Here is a 20484-nt window from a genome sequence, read left to right as displayed (position 1 = left end):
ACTGTGATGTAAATGAAAACTCTTACAGTTATTCTCTAGGGACTTCTGTTTAGTAACTGAATCGCTTCAAATTTTGCATTATTCAGCTCTCTGGTCAGTGGGCAAGGAATAGATATCAAGATTTTTTCACAGTTTCAAATATTCCATCCCCCCTCTTAACGGATTTGAATCAACAGGTTCTACACAAGTTTTAATAATCAATTGCAAGGTTTTTATGCAGAGAAGTGAGCTAGCTGATTTATTTTACCATTTTGCGCACACACAGGAGCATCCATCATATTACCCTCCCATATTATCTTGATTTTTTAAAAACTGAACATCTTGGAAGTAAAATAAACACTCACATCATTAAAAGAAGTGTTATCTCTGGTCCACATATATTAGAAGATAAAAAAATGTACTTAACTGGTGTATCAAGCAAGATACAATACTAAAGTATTATTCATGAAACTAGACATAATGATAAAAGCAATCTACTGATAATATCATGGGTAAGTAAATGTGGAAACAGTCAGGAAAATATTTCTTTGCTTTATGGTGCAAAACAAGAATATATGCAGCCTATTGGCCCCTGAAAGACAGATGCGTATAATGTAGACTGTTCCACTATAGAGCACATTCTATTAGACAGTGGTGAGGCTGAACCTCATCAGTTTTTGGAGGGGCCACCTAAACTCCCTTTCCATCTGGGTGATTGAGAGCACTGCCAGGTGGAGATTGGCCAGGTGCACTGAAGGAAAATAAGATGTCAGAAAGGCAAAAGGTAATTTGTTTTCTCCTCTGGGGTAACCTGGATATGTTCTTTTTCTCCAAACTGTTAAGTTTCAAGGAAATATGTCTATGCAAGTCTTGAATTATTAACAAGTTTAACATCCATGGGCCACCTAATGTGGATGCTTTTGGAGGTGGGTGAAGATCAATTTTCTGTTTCTAATTTTTAATTGAGTCTAATGACCAGAAATGACCTAGAAGGCCTTCAGCCTTGGGAGGAAAAGCATTAAGCAGATCTGGGGAATGAGATACTTCTACTTGCATGAATATTTTTTATTTCAGACTCTGTCCCTGAATCTGCCAACATGACAATGTTCTTCAATAATAAAAAAGACATGTTCCGGACTTTTGCAAAGATGACACCTGCTTGACTGACAGCCTACTCCTGCACATCAGTTCCTTGGCTCTAGTTACACAGCAATCTGTCAGCCATTTAGAAGACACGAACTCTTTAAACTATTAAAGAGTTAACATATTTTTTAATCTCTCCATAATTCTTGGGGTGGCAAAATTGCTCTCCAACATAAATAACACTATTTAAAGGTTAATTGCTTGATTAATGTATGGCTTTTAGGACACTTGCTCTTTATTTACACAGACAGAAGAATCTCCCACTGTATCTTGTTTTGAATCTCCTTATTCACTGCTTTTGTTTGATCCAAGAGATAGTTTTTCGTGGGTTCTCAACAAAGAAATCAAAACATTATCCTACTTTTCTGTTATTGTGGTTGTTTAAAAGATCTGTTTGTATTCCTGACATACAAAAACCTGATTGAAAATGAATCAGCCATTTTCACTGCTCTCCAGGTGGGTAGAGCTGGAAATTATTTCTCATCATTAAGTAAAAAACATTTTACTTTTGGTTGGCATGACAATGACATAAGGGCTCTCGTTGGCTCTTTCCAAGGCAGCTGGAAAGTGAAAACCTTTCAGCTCAAGACACGGAGTCAATCTTTTACACTCTCATTAACATTAAAGGAGACCACGTGGGCAAATCCATACACATAAGAGTATGATTCATTCGGAATCAAATTAATAACCAGTATTGGGTTGTTTTTCCAGAGCAAAATTAAAAGCATAAAATAATGCCACAGACTCAGGTTGTATGTCTGGAAAGCATTACAGATATTAAGGGCAAGATAGTATTTATTTATTCCATCTGAAGATTTTCCCAAGATCAGCGGTAACTCTATAGGAAGACTCAAAATCGCCTATAATGTTGTAATGAATAGAATCCTTAAATAAAAGTGGTCTTCCTTTGCCTTCCTCTATCTCCAAAGACTCTGAAACTTTCTGAAGAAATGGACAACATATATGCTGGTATGAGCTATCAAGGGGAACTTTCACTTTGTAGATTATACTTCATAAGAAAATATCCTTTATATCACTTGAATAGTATAGATCTGCCAACTCTGGGTGATGAAACGTAATATGGTAGACTGGGAATGAGGGAAAAAAAACTGGAAGAAGCAAAAGACAATGGGGAAGAGAGTAACGTGAGCAGAAGGGTACTGGATTTATTTTATATTTCTAAAGGAACCAATAGAGCATGGTCACTTATGATAGCAATGTCATCTTTTTTTCTCTGAAACATCTACAGAGCTTCCTCTCTCAATATAATAAATCCAGTGAGAACACACATTTTTATTGCCCTAAAAATCTGATTTCCTCTTTTATTTCTTGAAGAAATAATATATGTATGTGTGTATATCAATAGTAAGAACTAAGGGTAAAAGACCAGACAACTAAGAAACGAAAAAAAAAAAACACTCAGAAATATCTTTTCTAGATAAATAGAAAACCTGGATAAACATTAAAAAATATTTTGGAAGGACAGAACCTAGGAAACTTCAAAATAACATAATTTGCATCCTTCAGCTTTTAGAGATCATGTTTTCCTGCCATGTGACCCTGTCTCAGTCTGTTTGGGCTGCTAGAACAAATTATCAGACTGGGTAGTTTATAAACAGTAGAAATGTTATTACTCACAGGAGTAATGATCACCTTGGAGGTTGGAAAGTCCAGAGTCAAGGTGCCAGGAGATTCAGTGTCTGGAAGGAGCCGGCTTCCTGGTTCACAAATAGCTGCCATCTTTTTCCTATGCCCTCACCTGATTGAAGAGGCAAGGGGATCTCTCTGGGGTCCCTTTTATAAGGGCATTACTTCTATCTAATCTACTCCTAAAGGCTCCGCCTCCAAATACCATCATCCCAGGGGTTAGGATTTCAACATATGGTTTTGAGAAACACACATTCAGTCTATAACAGACCCTCTTCATAGGCAGTTCCTATTATAGCACCTTGTTTTTCAAGGGTATCAGAAGAGTCTTTTTTTTTTTTAACGTTCTTAGTTTATTAATCCTCTCATGAAAAATCTACACAATCACCACAGATAAAGCCACTGCAGAATCTTTACTCCTTCTGTTGTCCAATCTCCAGCTCACTTTTTGCCAGCACCAACGTTGGCTTTTGCAGTCCCCCTGACTTTCTTCATTCTGTTTTTGCATTCTTTGTGCTGTTTTCTTGAAGTCTTTTTCTCCTCATACAGGCCATGTCTTGCAAGTCTGTGTTTGGGTTCATTTTTCTTTGCATAATCCAAGGAATCATAAATCATGCCAAAGCCAGTTGTCTTGCCACCACCAAAATGGGTTCTGAATCCAAATACAAATATGACATCTGGTGTGGTCTTGTACATTTTGGCTAGTTTTTCCCGAATTTCTGTCTTAGGTACTGTTGCCTTCCCGGGGTGAAGAACATCAATGACCATCTGTTTCCACTGAAGCAGTCGGTTGGTCATGAACTTCCTGGTCCAGATAGTTACTGTGTCGTTCATGATGGCGGCCGAGCTTCAAGCAGCCAGGAGGAAAAGAGCCAGAAGAGTCTCTTTACTGCATGCCAACAAGACACAATTATATGTGGAAGGAAGAGATAGATAGATAAATCTAATTACGGGAGAAACATCCCTTCACTTTTGCCATGTTCTGTTGGTAAGAAGCAAGTCACAGGTCCTGTCCACACTCAAGGATAGGAGATTATACAGAGCATTTCCAAGGTCTATCTGCCACACCTATGAAAAGAATTTTCCATAAGCTCATACTACAGAGAGGATTCCTAAGATTCCTAATTGTCCAAGGAGTCTTTTCCTGGCAAGCAACCTTCCATTTAAAGGTCAAATCAGTCCCACAAAAATAACTTATTTCTTGTTCTGACCACTTCTCAAAACAAAATGAGAAGTATTTTAGTAGCCAATGGAATATAGCTGTTCACCATGGTGTAACATTACTAAACAATGGTGATAAACCTAGGTGATAACTGTGTTTCCAAATCACTTCTGTTTGATATTATTCCAAGATTACTCAAAATGCCTCCCTAATGTTTCCTTTCTCTGATAGGAATGGTTTATTATGTGAACAGAGCTGTAAACATGCAATTAAACAATCTTACGAGGAAGTTAATGTCTCTATCTAGGGCCAGTATGGTAAAGGCTAGAGCCCAGTGGTGTGCTTGAACAGTTATTAAGGAATGTCCACGCCTCTGTTTAATTGCTAATGTACACTTCCTTAATATGTGTTGCTCTCACTGGATCTCTTGTCCATGACATTGAAACTATCACCTGACAGTTTGTTCAAAACTAAAATAGTTAAGTCAGAAATTTTCTAAATAGTGCATATTTTTCATAAACCAGAAATTTTCTAAATAGTGCATATCTTCATAAACATTTTATTTAATCCAAAACCAAAGATCTTTTGCTATTATTTTGATACAAGGCCAAGACTATTTTTAGTGTGTATATGACTAGTGATTAGATTTCCCCGTTGTCTTTCATCAACAAATTCATCCATAATGCATCATCGATGATTTCTGGTTTAGTTTTCTTCAAAACAGAACAAAAATATACAAACACTAACAAAATAAGAATTTGAAGTAAATCTTCTAGTTTCACTATTTATTTCACATATGTTTTATTCACATCTATTTGGATAGTAATTATTAGCAACTCATATCTACTGAGTCTTTCAAACGTATTTGACATGATTTTCAGAGAAATCATCTCCCTTACATTTTATATTTATATTTTATTAATACAATGTAATTAATTTTCAAAACCATTACAACCACTTAAAATGACATTATCAGGTTTGGGACCAAGCCCAATTCGTTTTTCATAAGGATTCAATGTGAGCAAGTAGCCTAGAGAGTAGTCTTAGCCAAGGCACTCAAAGTTTTTTGGGCAACAGTGGGCCTGCTTTAAGAAGGAATTAAGTGTTATTTAACCAGTAGATTGGTTAAGAGATCATTTTTAAAAGCTTCTGCCATTAATTGTCAAAGATGTAAGCAATATGCACAAATTAACAAATATTCTTAACCCCTACTCTGTGCTAAATTATGGAGAAAGATGCTAACTGCCCCCACATAAAAGGAAAAAAAAAATGTGATTTCAATTACTGTGTGAGGTACTCCTACACTTATGTAATGTTTACAGCATAGGAAGCATTGCTTCCTTAACCCTAAAAAGCTTTTGATGTTAGCCTGGAATTCCAGTAGGTGTTAAAGAATAGTGAAAAATTCACCAAGGTCCCAAGGTTATTGCTTAATGATTTATGACTCATCAGTCCTTAGTTGAATGTGCCCTGTCAAATTCATTTTTTAACAACAACAAACATGAGGTTGAATTGTAAAATAGTTTCCATTTAATCCAATTTATTTTATGCAGTTATGCTCAAGAATGCATGCCTAGAAAAGCTATAGTGGTAAATTCAACTCCCCTCTCCTGTACCCCATATATAATCAACCACCAAGTCAGCCACTCAAAACTGTCCATTTTTCTCCCCAACTTTATCATGTCACTGCTTTAATATATTCCTTCTAATCTCCTGAAAAATTCTCTATCCTTCTTCCTGACACCAACCTTCCCCTCTAGTCTATATCCACACTGCTTCTAAAGTTCACAAATCTGCTTCTACAATTCCTATTTTTAAAACCTACTCTGGATTTCTACATTCCAAAGAGTAGTTCCAAAGCTCCTTTAAATAGAGCCAAACAGGACCACACACTCTAGATTCACCATATTTACCATCATCATCTATGATTGTTCCCAGAGTCTCAAGTCCAACATCATAAACCTATCTCCATTCCTTCTTCAAGTGAACAAACACTGTGTAAGTTTGTATCATGGCAAGTCTGTTCTTGTTTCTAAAAAACCCTATTTCCTTAAAATCTTTGCATACATTCACTCATCCTTCAAGATCAACTCTTTAAACCCTTACTCAAATCTTCATGTAGTTTGTCAACAATATTTTGGGCACCTTTTTTTATTGCCCAAATGTTTTTGATGAATAGTTACTGAGTCCCAAACACTGGACTGAGTTCTAGTGCTATTATGCCATAAACTCCTTGACAGTGGGCATCATATCTTACTCATATTTATACCACTTCCAATTGTTTAATGCAGTATGTGCATACGAGGCACTGTATTTAAGTTCACTGCTTGAATGAATAAACATCAATGCCATTAAACATACCAATAAAGTAGTTTTGGAGATTTTATTAGAAAGTTCCCTATGCATTGTCCTCCGAGTGTTAGGAAATAAATGGGATCAACATCCTAAGTTGAACAGCCTCTTGGCTACCTTGGGCTTTTTGCTGTAATACAATGTTTCTATTCTTGCAGAGTTAAGATAATATGTCTCTGTTCATTTATTTAAGATTTTATTTATTTATATGAGAGAAAGAGCAAGCAGGAGCAAGGGGAGGGGCAAAGGGAGAGGGACAAGCAAACTCCCCACTCAGTGGGGAGCTGGACATGGGACTTGATCCTAGGACCTGAGATCATGACCTGAGCCAAAGTCAGACACTTAGCCTACTGAGCCACCCACGCACCTCTGCCTCGGTTAATTTAAACATCTAAATGGATAAATATGTCTTCACACTATTCCCTCAATGTATTAAAGAATAGAAATTATAGTAACCAATCCACTTCTTGATATTACATACACATGGTAAATAATTAGGTTGACATAAATAAATTTTCAGTGAATTGGCCATTTCTTTTTTAACCAGCAGACTACAAGTCACGTTTACCCTTTCTATGTCTCCTATTTTAGTTGGGGTAGAAGATAAATTAGTTCCATTCCCTAATACAAATATAAAAGTTTCCATGTCAATTTCAATTCAAGGACATAACAAATTTCTTCATTTTTATGTCATGTACCACTTTTATGATATTTACTATATTGACGGTATAATTGACAGGTGGTCAGAAGTTGTCTGTTCATTTTCCTTCTTAGTCTACTGAGGTTTACATCAAAGCTTTTAAAGATAATTGAAGATCACAACTTTGAGTACTCAATTTCTTTAAAATCTCATTCACCTGTGATTGTTATTTGGCAAACTTTTAAGGATAGGTGTTAATATACTGTATATGTTAATATCTTGCCATGAGTGTAGTCAGTAGTTTTAAGATAATCCTTTCTCTTTCAAAAAAGTAGAGAAGAGAAGGGGTAAAGAGCCAAACCTTCTAAATTAAGCTATAATAAAGATGAATTTTGTTATTTCTAAATATTTTGACAGAAAACTGCAGTGAAACAGTAGCTGTGAACACGAAGATGTTTTAGTGACTTGGAAACATAGATCCCAAGACCAACTACTATTAAAATGTGCAGTTCTTTAAGCACTGCTTAAATAACAATTTGCAATATATTTGTTATTCAGTTAAGTCCCCAAAGATGTTGGGACATTTTGATCATAAGAGCTTGTTATGGCCATTTATTTTCCAGTACTATTTCCAAACACTTGAATCAGTGTCACATGGACACTCTGAAAAGCAGGATTATAAAATCTAGAATTTTGCTGAGGATAATGTTAGCAAAAAGACTTCTTGAAGTCTTTTTAAGTGGGGGCCCAGGCAGTGTATCATAATAGCTATTTGGCAACAAGGAGCAGAGTGATCTTTCTAAAACCAATTTTATCCTCATCAATAACCTAGCTATCTAGAAATTAAAATGTATAAAACTATCCTTGTTGAAAGTCAAGAACTGATGAATTGATAGTACCATTGAAAGGAACAGTGGAAAAATAAGCCCTGGATTATCCCAGCAGGATAATGCACATGTGGTAAAGGAGCATGGAAGACAGGGCGTATGAGGGAAGCACTGAGAGAGGTTGACAGTTCCAACAAGCCTGTCTAGTTGCACCCAACGTTCATCACCCCCCTCCCTTGGTAGACAAGCCAATATCTATAGCATAGTTTCTGTTTTTTTTAATTGAAATATAGTTGACATACAATATTATAGTAGTTTCAGGTGTACAACGTATGATTCAACAAGTTTATATATCATGCTGTGTTCACCACATGTATAGCTACCATCTGTCACCAAACAATGCTATTACAATATCATTGGTTCTATGCCCCATTGTATCTTTTATTCTTATGATTTATTCATTTCATAACTGGAAGTCTATTGTGCCCCCCCACCCCGCCTGCTGACTTTGCCAACCCTCTACTCCCAACCCCCCTGGCAACCATCAGTTTGTTCTCTGCATTTAGGAGTATGATTCTGCTTTTTGTTTGTTTGTTAAATCATTTGTTTGGTTTTTTTTAGACCTCATATGTAAGTAAAATCATACGGTATTTGTCTTTCTCTCTTTTATTTAACTTAGCATAATAGCCTCTAGGTCCAGCCAAGTTGTCACATATGGCAAGATCTCATGCTTTTCTGTGGCTGAGTAATATTCTGTTGTATATGTACCATATCTTCTTTATCCATTCATCAATCAATGAACACTTAGGTTGTTTCCATACATTGTAAACAATTATTGTAAACTTGTAATTGTAAATTTGTATAGTAATTATCATAACTACTGTAAATAATCCTGCAATAAACATGGAGCTGCATGTATCTTCAAATTAGTGTTTTCATTCTCTTTGGGTAAATAGCCCAGTAATGGAATTATCATATCATTCTATTTTAAATTTTTTGAGGAATTTCCATACTATTTTCCACAGCAACTGTACCAATTTACATTCCCATCGACAGTGCATAAGTGTTCCTTCTCCAAATCCTCACCAATACTTGTTATTTCTTGTCTTTTTGATTCTAGCCATTTTGACAGATGTAAGGTGATATCTCATTGTGGTTTTGATTTGCATTTCCCTGATGATTAGTGTTATTGCATATCTCTTCATGTGCCTGTTGGCCATGTATGTCTTCTCTGGAAAAATATCTGTTCAGATCCTCTGCCCATTTCTAATCAGATTATTTGGGGGTTTTTTATGTTGAGTTGTATAAGTTCTTTACATATTTTGGACATTTACTCTTTACCAGATATATCATTAGCAAATATCCAATTCAGCTTTTTTACCTTGTTGATGGTTTCCTTTGCTATGCAAATGTTTTTATTTTGGTGTAGTTCCAGAGTTTATTTTTGCTTATGTTTCCCTTGTCATAAGAAACATATTTAGAAAAATGTTATGGCGATGTCAAAAAAAATATTGCCTATGTTCTCTTCCAGTTCTATTCTAGAAATCTTATGGTTTCAGGTCTCATATTTAGATCTTTAGTCCATTTTGAGTTTATTTTTGTATGTAGTGTAATAAAGTAGTTCAGTCTCATCCTTTTGCATATTGTTGTTCAGTTTTCCCAGAACCATTTATTGAAGAGACTGTCTTTTTACCCATTGTATATTCTTTCCTCCTTTGTCAAAGATTGATTGACCATATAAGTGTAGGTTTATTTCTGGACTCTCTATCCTGTTCCATTAATGTATGTGATGTGTCTATTTTTGTGTCAGCACCATACTGCTTTGATTACCACAGCTTTGTAGTATACTTTGAAATATGGAATTGTGATACCTCCAGCTTTGTTCTTCTTTCTTGATGTTGCTTGGCCATTTGGGGTATTTTGTGGTATTATACAAATTTTAATATTATTTGTTCTAGTTCTGTGAAAATGCTATTAGTATTTTGATAGGAATTGCACTGAATCTGCAGATTGCGTTGGGTAGGATGGACATTTTAACAACATTTAATTCTTTCAATCCATGAGCATGGAATATTTCTTTCATCAATGGTTTTCAGAGTATGGGTCCATACTCTTAACCACTTTGGTTAAGTTTATTTCTAGGTATCTTATCCTTTTTGGTGCAATTGTAAATGGAACTGTTTTCTTAATTTCTCTTTCTGCTACTTTGCTATTAGTGTATAGAAACACAATTGATTTTTTAATTTTGTACACTACAACTTTGTCAAATTCGTGTATTACTTCTAATAGTTTTTTGGTGGAGTCCTTAGAGTTTTATATGTACAGTATCATGTTATCTGCAAATAGTGATAGTTTTACCTCCTTACCAATATGGTTGTTTTTATTTCTTTTTCTTGTCTGATTGCTGTGACTAAGACTGTTGAATAAAAGCAGCAAGAGTGCATATCCTTGTGTTTTTCCTGATCTTAGAAGAAAAGTTCTCAGTTTTTCACCATTGAGCATGATGTTTGCTGTGGATTTTTCATATACAGCTTTTTTTATGTTAGGTATGTTCCCTCTATACCCACTTTGTTAAGAATTTTTATCATGAGCAGATGTTGACTTTTGTCATATGCTTTTTCTACATTTATTGAAATGTTCATGTGATTTTTTCCTTCATTTTTGTTACTGTGCTGTATCATGTTGATTGATTTGTGAATATTGAGGCAAATGAAGAAATTAAAGAAGAAACAAAAAATATAGGGAGACAAATGAAAATGAAAACACAACAGTCTGCAGCATAGTTATTTAAATGACTAAATGAAGGGTAGCATAAATAAGAGAGAAAGCTGCTGCAGATCCTTGAGCTGAAAATTACATAAAAAACAAAACTGTTTTAAAATACTTACAGCCTTTGCACTGCCCAAGCTTAGAATTCTTACATACTAAACTAGAGACAAGTTTCCAGAGGAGATGTGCAAGTGATTATCTAAACTGGACCACATTTGAGATTTCTCTTCAAAACTTTTTTAATCAGATACATCCATACATAACCTCTCAATCTCCACCCCTGCCTTCTTCATATAGACAGACAATGAAAAAGGAAAGAAGCAAAAACCACCAAAGTTGAGATGCTGCTTTATATAATAAAGACATTAGAGAAGAGAATGGAGCTTAGTAAAATCTCACTGATACTTATCATCCAATTTCATTGGCAGTCTTGGGGTATAAAACTAAATTGTTTTATTGTGTTCATATTTATTTAGTAACCTGATCTAGGTTACTAATATGTTTCCTGGCTAAAGTATGGGGATAATGTATGAATAACATTTCTTATATAATAGCACAATCTAAAGCATTGTTGACTACTATGCATCTGTCAGTTGCGTTGCCTATATGTGAGTCTATCCTTCTAAAATACTTAAAAATGTATTTGCTTTGGTTATTAAGTACTCCAAGCATTAGTCAGGACTTTTTTGGCTACAACTAATCATAAACTAATTTGAATTAACTAAAGTAAAGAGGAATCACTGGAAAGATAGTAAGATAGCTTTCTGAATCAAAGGAAGAGATACACAATAGGAGAACATCCCTCAGATACTCCAAATAACAAGAGCGCATTTGCCACCAAGTGCATGATCCTGTAAAGAGCTATTCAAACTGCTACGAAGTGGAAAGTCACCCTGGATGTATGCACTATAGGTCTCTTCATATCCTAGTTACTATTTCCTGATGACGTTTTCCTTTGTTACTTCAAATTTTGGAGGGACAAAAACTAAAAACATACACATATTTAGAAGACAGAGAAATAATCTATCCTTCTTTCCATACCCCCTCTTTCTACCCCACTCTATATTGTACAAATTTGTACAAAGGCAAATATTAAAGGAAATTTTGTCTGATTTAACACAAATACTAAGGAAATAAAAATCCACATAGTAAGATAAATATGCTATTTATGCTCCATAAATTTATTCTTCTTTCCTCATTTTACTCCCACTAAATATTTTCTCTTCTATGTGTTTTAGTTAATGTCTTTCTTCAAATGGTGTGTATACTTATAACAATATAAAAATGTACATATCATACATTTGTATTTAGCACTTTTCTGTTATTCTCTAATAAAAAATAAAAGAGAAACTATTCTCTCTAACTTCTGCTACATGCAGCAGCCATGAGCTATACTCAGATGTCCAAAGAAAATGTAGTTTCTTTCTTATACAGTAGTTCTTATCCAGGATTTCACTTTTCATTACCTATGGTCAACCACTGCCTGGAAGCTGATGGTCACAGGCTACCTCACAATGCCTACATTATTCACCACACATCAAGTAGACATTTTATCATCCCATGTCATCACAAGAAGAAGGATGAGTATAGTAAGATATTTTGACAGAGAAGACACATATAACTTTTATCACAGTATATTGTCATAATTATTCTATTTCATAATTATTGTTATTAATCTCTGTGCCTAATTTATAAAATAAACTTTATCATAAGTATGTATGTACAGGGAAAAACAGAGTATATATGGGGTTTGATACTATCCACAGTTTTAGACATCCACTAGAGGTTTAAAATGTGTACTCCTTGGGGCTCCCTGAGTGGCTCGGTGGTTTAGAGCCTGCTTCAGCCTAGGGCGTGATCCTGGAGACCTGGAATCGAGTCCCACATCAGGCTCCCTGCATGAAGCCTGCTTCTCCCTCAGCCTGTGTCTCTACCTCTCTCTCTCTCTCATAAATAAATCTTTAAAAAGAAAAAAAACATAATTAAATTTAAAAATAAAATAAAATGTGTACCCCTTGAATAAGGGGAGACAACTGTATTTGATCATCCCCACAAGCTGCTAGATAGTCTAAGGGCAAACTTTACCTCCATTGGTACCCTTTAGGATAAATGCTGAAGCTTCTAGGTTTCTGCTCCCCACTCCGTTTCCCCTGTTCTTGTTTGACATGACACCAAGGCATTTGGGGAGGGTGTGTTAAGGGATCTTCACTGGCCCCTGTTGGAGAATATCTAGTCAGGTCTGCTTAAAGGATCAACAAGGTGTCTGGTCCACATTGACCTAGCTGTCTGCCCTGTGCAAGTTGCCCACATTCTGGAACCTTCAATCCTATGCCAGGTCATGTTGGGCCCCTGGATCTTCTCAGGCTCATCTGTCTCACCGTTCCCCTTCCAGAACACCAGCCTATTGTCTTCCTGAGATGCTTGAGAGCTATTAAGGATGGGGGGCTCTTGTTGAGAAAACATGTCATTGACCTCTCCAGCCCCCAAGAGTCTTTGCTTCCCTCATGCTTTTGGAAATATTAAGCACCCCCATAAGTGAAGTAAAGTGGGGGATCTGAGAGCCTGAGCTCCCCTTATTTCTGGGTTTTTCTCACCACAATTTTCAAAATTGGGTAGGGTAAAGGTAAGCTTCCTCTTTGGTATCATTAGTTCTTTTTCTAGAAGAGAAAAAAACTCTGTGATATGAACACCCTATTTAAAGGAAACAGGTTTTGGATTAACAGATTGTTCTAAAATTGTCCTTGTTATAGCTATCATCTTTCAATGCATGCTCTAAGTTCCAGCCACCTTAAACCTTGACTTTTGCTCGTTTTCCCCCTTCTTAGAATATACCTGGCTCATTTTCCCACCTAAGTGATTCTTCCCTGTCCTCTGAGACACATCTGAAGAGGATCCCCCTGCCCCCAGATAACTTTTCTTTCTTTGTCCACGCTAGAATAGCAGCTCCAGTCAAAGCATCCTGAACTTTGCTCTCACAGTGGTGGGGCTGCTGTCTATAACAATGCCAAGCATTAGAAATGTAAGACAAGCCACAAATCATAGCTGCATATCTAATTTTACATTTTCTAATAGCCATTTTTAATTACAAAGCAATAGGTGAATTAATTTTAATAATATATTTTATTTAACACAATATATCAAAAGTATTACCATCTTGGGTGCATGGGCGGCTCAGTTGGTTAAGCAGATGACTCTTTATTTCAGTTCAGGTCAGGATCTCAGGGATGTGAGATTGAGCCCCACACTGGGCTCCTTGCTCAGCAGTCTTTTGAGATTCTTTCCCTCCCTCTCCCTTTGCCCCTCTCCCCATTTGCACATTCATGCACATGCATGTTCTCTTAAATAAATAAATAAATAAATAAATAAATAAATAAATAAAATCTTTTAAAAAACATATTACCATCTCAACAGGTTATCATTAGAAATTGTGAGTGAGATTTTGGGGGCTTTCCAATCTCCAAAATCCAGTATGTATTGACATGTATAGCATATCTCAATTCAGGCTCACCACCTTTCAAGGGCTCAATAGCTACGTGAGACTAATGGCTACCATACTAGACAACTAAGTCTCTCTGTGGTAGAGTCTTTGGAAGCTTGATTAGCACCATAAACAATCAGAACATGTTTACAGAATGAAGTGTAAAGAAAAGTTTCTTTGAATAAAAAGTTACAAATCTGGGTGAATTATTAAACACTTCTAGGAGTTCTAGTTCCAGGAAAGAATCCTGATTCAGTGTTAATTAAGTCATTCACAGGGGAAAAAAGTGAGAGAAATCCAAAAGAAAAATAGCAAAGAACAAAATCAGGCTAATATGGTATCTTTCCCACTCAAAAAATTCTGTTGCAAAACATTCAGAACACTGAGAGGGTTGGTCTGCTCAAAAGAGATAGGAGGCTGTATTGTTTTTCTATATCTTTCTGTTCTGACTTGGAAGAGGAAGAAAATTTACTGATGTGGTTGGCAAAAATATGTAGCAAATTAGAAATCTTGCTGGAATTAGCAGAAGACAGTTCTCCAGAAAGGTGTTAGCTCATGTGTGGGGTAAGCTCCTAATTACGGATCTGCTGCCAGAGGGAACAGACTGGAGTTCGCACAAGAGCCTTTGAACACATGGGATTTTTCAAGAGATGCATTGAAGGCCTCTCAAATTTAAAGTTGTTTGAGGCTACAAGGTTGTTTTTGCCCAGGTTATACGAGTGAAGCTCTTTGAAACTCTGGGCTCAGGAGGTAAAGGTATTCTAACTAAAATAAATGTGTTTAAAGTTTTAATTACATATGAATGGAATAGAAGGCAGATGCGATATTAGGGGAGAAGGCTCATTTGTGCCTTGGTTTTTACTTTATTGTTCTTATTTTAAATTGTTAATTTCTATAACATTTTCATCGTAATATTTTGAAACACTTATGCTATCCAGTAAAGTCATACCTTTGTATACGAAAAGCAAAAATTAAAAGCATGGGGTGGTTTTATCTGGAGGATGTTGAGTCTTTCATTCGAAATTCTTGACATAAATAGGAAAAGAGCCAACTACTGGCGAATACCTACCACCTGCAGCTATAATTCTTTATATGAGTTTAAGGGAAGTCGTAACAAATTCAATCCATTTCATTTCTGGATAACATCACTGAATTTTCTCTAGTAAATGCCCTGCTAATTTTAGTAAAAGTGTTTGATTTGCTTTGTTTGCCAAATGCCAACATTTATTCAACTCTACAGAGGGAAAAAACAGGCCATTGTTTGGGTATTATATATTCATAGACAGCCTGATTAAAGTACCTTTATTTTCAAAATGCAGCAAGGCCCTTATCTGTTTATGTATCCAACTTTTAGTTGTTGAGAAAAAAAATGGGAACTGGAATAGCATAGTAATTGAAATCTATAAACAATCTAAATTTTCACTCTAGCAAAATGTTTTCTATCACTACTAAGAAGCAGCAAAAAGGACTGATTTAAATTCCACCATGGATTTCTTATGGACTCCATTACCCTTGTTATCATTGTCCCCATTAGCACAGATAATTGAGAAGTATGTGTATCTCACCACTAAATGATGAAATCTCATTCTTTACCTCCCTCCCAGCACAAATTGCTGCTCATCCTTAGTAAATAGCTATTTACAAAAATGATTTACATGCTTATTCACAAAGCTGCATGCTTTATATTATGGTGACACTCTTTTTAAAATGTTTCTTAAAACTAGTGATATGGAAACTGGAGTAATAAGAGTCCTCCTGAATTAGAAGGTTAATTGCTTAAGAGAGATGCTCCCTTGGAAAAATGTCAAAGATTTTTATTCCATAAGGCACAGTGGCATGTGGGATGCAAGTCAATATGGAATGTGGGTCAAAAAAATCTTGTATTTAAACAGAGTCCAAGGCAGAAAAGGGTAAGAGAAAGAACTAGCTAATTAGGAAAGGCTCATGCAAAAAAAAAAAAAAAAAAAAAGGAAAGGCTCATGTTACTCTTTTAGTATATTGTTCATAATTTTGTCCTAAAAAATGGCCATCTGAGATGGTCTTGTCACTCTGCACAAGACTTTAGACATGAGCTAGTAATGATATTTTGTTGGAAGTTCAGGAAGGATCCTAAAAGAGCAATCCTATGAGGCAAACTCTGGGGAGGAGAGGTCCCAAGTGAGAGTATGACAGGCCATTGGTGGCTGGCAATAAGACTCAGTCATGAGTGTGTTTTAGAAAATCAGTAACAGATGGGGAATTGATCACTTAAGCGCAGGCCTTCATGGTAATAAATAAATCTAGGATATTACTACAAACCTAGGTCTGAAGCAGAGGAAATAACTGAAGGAGTTTCCAAGAGACCCGCGAAGTATGAGTCTTGTGTAAAAGTGGTTTAATTATTTTTCTGGCTTAAGTGAAAGGTCCTGGCTCTCATGAAAACTGCTCAAATCCCTTCCGATATTTTAGCTATCCACACTCTGATAATCATCTTCTATGATCTATACAATGGTGATGCCTGCCTTTACTTGAAAAGTTTTAGGTTGGTATGGTGAAATAAGGCCAGACTTTGGGGTCCAACATCCTGCAGTCTCATCCCAGCCCTGCTCCTTTACGAGCTCTGTTGAGACTCAGGGTGTCACTACTGTCCTGTGTAGAGTGGGGATACTAACATCGATCTCACGGGATTGCTGGTGGAATTAAATGAGATCAATCTCTCTGGCAGATGATGAAAAGTACCCAGGTACTTTTTCTTCCCTCCTTTATCTGGTTTATCACTTTGGTGTCCCTATCCTTGTACTGAGTTAGGATTTTCTACATTTCAACATCTTTCTAGACTTGCCCTCCCATGTTTAAAACAATCCCCTAAATGACATTCCTTCCAGTCCATAAGGCTTTGCTCAGTTAAATGGATCAGAACCTTAGAATCACAGACATTTCCTTCCCAGCACAACCAGCCAGCCTCTGTGAACTACAACTCCACCTTTGAATCAAGTGGGATGATGGCTCTTTCTTTCTACTCCTCCCAGCCCAATTAGGCCCTTTAAACAAGTGAAGCTAGGGAGAAGGTACTAAAGGCATCAGAGTCTGGGTAAAGGCCAAGACTTTTTATTTTCCCTCCCTCCATCTGCTTCCAGTTGTTGCCAGGAAACACCTAGGGGAAGGAGTATCTGCAGGTTATAGTGATGAATATATAGCTTCCCTTTAATAGAATTTTTTTCAGAGGGTAGATAATTTAATGTGTTAACCCTTTTAGGAAGATATCTCAACTATAAGAGTTCTTGTCCAGAACCACAGATTTCTTAGTACAATTTCCTATAAATCAGCTCATTGAGTTCTTAGAAACTGTCTGTGTAGGTTTTGAGAGTCACAATTTCCCATTCAGTTGTTGTGATAGTTTTAACCTGTCAGGTTATAAATATCCAAGTGAGCTCTTCCCTATTTTTAAATAAATTTTTTCAATCAGTTGCCCTAAAAATATAGTCAAGATACAAAGCCAGCAAATCTAGTAAATTCTTCCAGTTGCCGTTTTTCAGAAAAGTCATTTTTTATAGTTTATAGCTTGTGTATTCCTCATGAATCTGAATTAATCATAAATCCACATAAATGCTGTAACCAATGGAGGATAATTAATTAGATTCATTGATTTATTCATTCAGTACCATGTGAAGAACCTTTGTAACAAATACTAATTGCTTTCAGAGTGTATGCTAAGGGCAAATGGCAAACGTAAAGCTGAAAGTCACTAACATACAAATCCTAATCCTTTGTTCCAGGACTGCTTAAGTGTGGTCCTTGGAATCCCAGCATCGGAATCATCTGGGGACTTGCCAGAAATGCAAATTCCAAGGACCAAGCCCAGATCCACTGAATGAAAAACAAACAAAAACAAAACAACAACAACCAAAAAAAAGAAAAAAGAAAAAAGAAACCTCTAGGGTTAGGGTCAAGCAATCCGCTATAATAAAGCCTTCAGTGATTTTGAATTTCAGAATTTCACACTAGAACTTTAGAACTATTGCTCTAAGAGTCTTTTCCTTATAAAAAGTGTTTCTTTTTCTTAATATCTCTATATCTACATGACAAATACACTTGCAGACTTATCAGAATTGAACTGTTTAAGAGTCTACATATTTCTCTGGGTTCCAGGCAGAACCAACACAGCACCTTCCTCATGATGCTGCATCTCAGGGGCAGTCCTGTGGCATACCTAAATCCTGCCCTGTCTTTCAGGGCACTTCCAAAGAAAAGTCCTTATGCCCGGTGGACTCTGTGGGGTCCCTTCCCCCCACATTCTCTCACTACTCGTGTACTAACCCCATCTTGGCAATTACTGCAATTCCTAATAATTTCTCTGTAATGGTACAAACTCTACATTGCTCCCCACTGAATCTCTAATGTCTACTGTAATGCTTAACATATTATAAGTGGTCAGTATATAATAATGAATGAATGTTGATATATAAGCAAGCAGATGTAGTCATGAGATTTACAGTTCAGGTATAGTAAAAGTTATATAAACTGTTTTCAGAAACTCTAGGATTAGAGGAAATAATGACTTCATTTAAGCATTTTAATCTGTTGTTTTTTCCCTCTAACAATTCGCTGTTTTGCTCTATTTTTTAAATTCAGTCAGCATTCAAAAAATAATTTATTTGAGTGTAATATTTGACTCTAGAGAAGTCAGTTTTCCTTGTGAAGCTTCAATAATAATTTGAACCAGGACACAGTTTGATTTTACCAACATCAAAAGATAATGAAAGTGGTAGGTATATGATATGGAAAATGACCCTGCTTGGATCCCAAAATATAGATTTCAGTCTTGTTTCCAATACTAGTAGTCTGTCTTGTTACTTTGGGAAAGTCAATTAACCTCAATTTATTCCATCTCAAGATGAGATTTAATGATATCTACCCAATCCACAATAAAAATCAAAGAAAGTGGTGAATATGAAATTGCTCTGCAATTTGAAAGCACAATACAAGATGAGGTATCATTATTTGTTACCATTTGGAAAATGGTCTAGTTGAGCTAACCAAAGCTTAATTAGCTTATTCAGAATTAGAGCATCAAGACTGCACAAGGAGACAGACTCATTTTCTCTATGGTGGAAGATTATATCTAGCAAAATGCACTAATGGACTATTGGACTATTTATGTAGAAGATCCCATCCTTTTCATTACTAACACAACTGGTCTTCCACAACATGCCATTTTTTCCCAAACTTCCAGGCCTAAATGTTGCCTAAACTGTTCTAACAGTCTTTGATTAGTAACCATAAGCCCCTGCTGAGTTTTTAATGAAAATTCTACGCTAAACTAAATAAATGAATTTTCATTATACTCTAGATTTTTAAAAAATATCAAGCAGCATAAGTAAAATTATGAATCTGAAAGTTATATAGAAGCTAGAAAATAATCTTATATGAAGTCAGAGCTTAATTATATTTTAGATCAAGAAATGACTGGAATCTCTTCTTTCTCATTATCTAAATTCTAACCTTGTTTTAAATTCAGCTTAAGCCCCATTTCTGCCATAAAGCTTCCCACAACTCTGCCACCTGATAATATCATTTTCTTTTTACTATGTTCTTTAATGTTTTGTGGCTCAGATTGTTAATGTTCTCCAAATATCAGCATTTGGCCCTATATTTCCAAATCTTCCTCAGAGTTAGAGTCAATGAACTCTACGAAGAGGTGATATGTGGGATATTATGTCTCCTCCTCTTCTCTCCTCCTCTGATAAGCCCTGGAAGGCACAGATGGAATTCTCTGAAAATATAGAAGCAGAATGGAGCCTGGACATCTGCACAGAGGAGAGATGCCCTAGAAAACTGCCCCCAACATCACTGACTGTGTGTGAGTGGGAAATACACTTTATCATGCAAACTCACTAAATTTAGGGATGTATTTATCATCACAGCATAACCTTTGCTATCCTCACTAAGAGAAGTAATAGGCCCTACACAAATTTTCAGTTAAATGTATGTTATTCTGCAATCTACTCAACTTCAAAACGTTAACAGAAATGAATAGCTTGATGTTTGTCCTTAAGAATATAGGCTAATAGAGGAGACAGATTTATAAATTAATGGATTGATCATGCAAAGTTATATGTGACCATGGATATATACATATGGTAACCAAAGAAGTACTATGAGAAAGCATTTAACTTCCTCTATAATGATGAAAGGGAGAGATTCCAGAAAAGCTTACTAAAACAAGTAATACTAAATAAATGTTTATTCAATAAAATGGTAAAATGTGATGCTCACTTGCTTTGTGCCAAACACTGAGCTAGCTGTTAAATGCTGAGGAACAGAATTTACCAGAAGGAAAAAATAAAGAAGACATTCTAAGCACAGGAAGCAGTATGTACAAAAACTAGAAGATCAGAAACAAGAGGGCTCGTTCAGAATCAGTATACTACTTAGTATTGCCAGAGTATAAAATGCAATGGCGATAGGAAATAAATATGGAAAGGCAGCCAGTTTAAGATGGGTTATA

At 35.9% G+C, this 20484-nt stretch overlaps 1 protein-coding gene and 1 pseudogene across 1 annotated transcript; both read right to left on the bottom strand.

Moving 5' to 3' along the window:
- The window catches only part of LOC612647, a 197962-nt pseudogene that overhangs the window by 103290 nt on the left and 74188 nt on the right, over window positions 1-20484 (bottom strand).
- Window positions 3099-3618, bottom strand: LOC119876209 (40S ribosomal protein S24-like). The gene has a single exon (XM_038535410.1). It carries the CDS (start codon window positions 3601-3603, stop codon window positions 3211-3213), a length of 393 nt encoding a protein of 130 aa, XP_038391338.1. The 5' UTR covers window positions 3604-3618; the 3' UTR covers window positions 3099-3210.

This window comes from Canis lupus, chromosome 4, assembly GCF_011100685.1.
Source record: "Canis lupus familiaris isolate Mischka breed German Shepherd chromosome 4, alternate assembly UU_Cfam_GSD_1.0, whole genome shotgun sequence".
Lineage (NCBI taxonomy): Eukaryota > Metazoa > Chordata > Mammalia > Carnivora > Canidae > Canis > Canis lupus.
Note: the sequence above shows the minus strand (reverse complement) of the source record. Positions and strands in the feature narration are given on the sequence as shown.

Excerpts from the sequence above, each read along its gene's own strand:
- LOC119876209 (XM_038535410.1), bottom strand. The coding sequence starts at position 3,603 with ATGAACGACACAGTAACTATCTGGACCAGGAAGTTCATGACCAACCGA.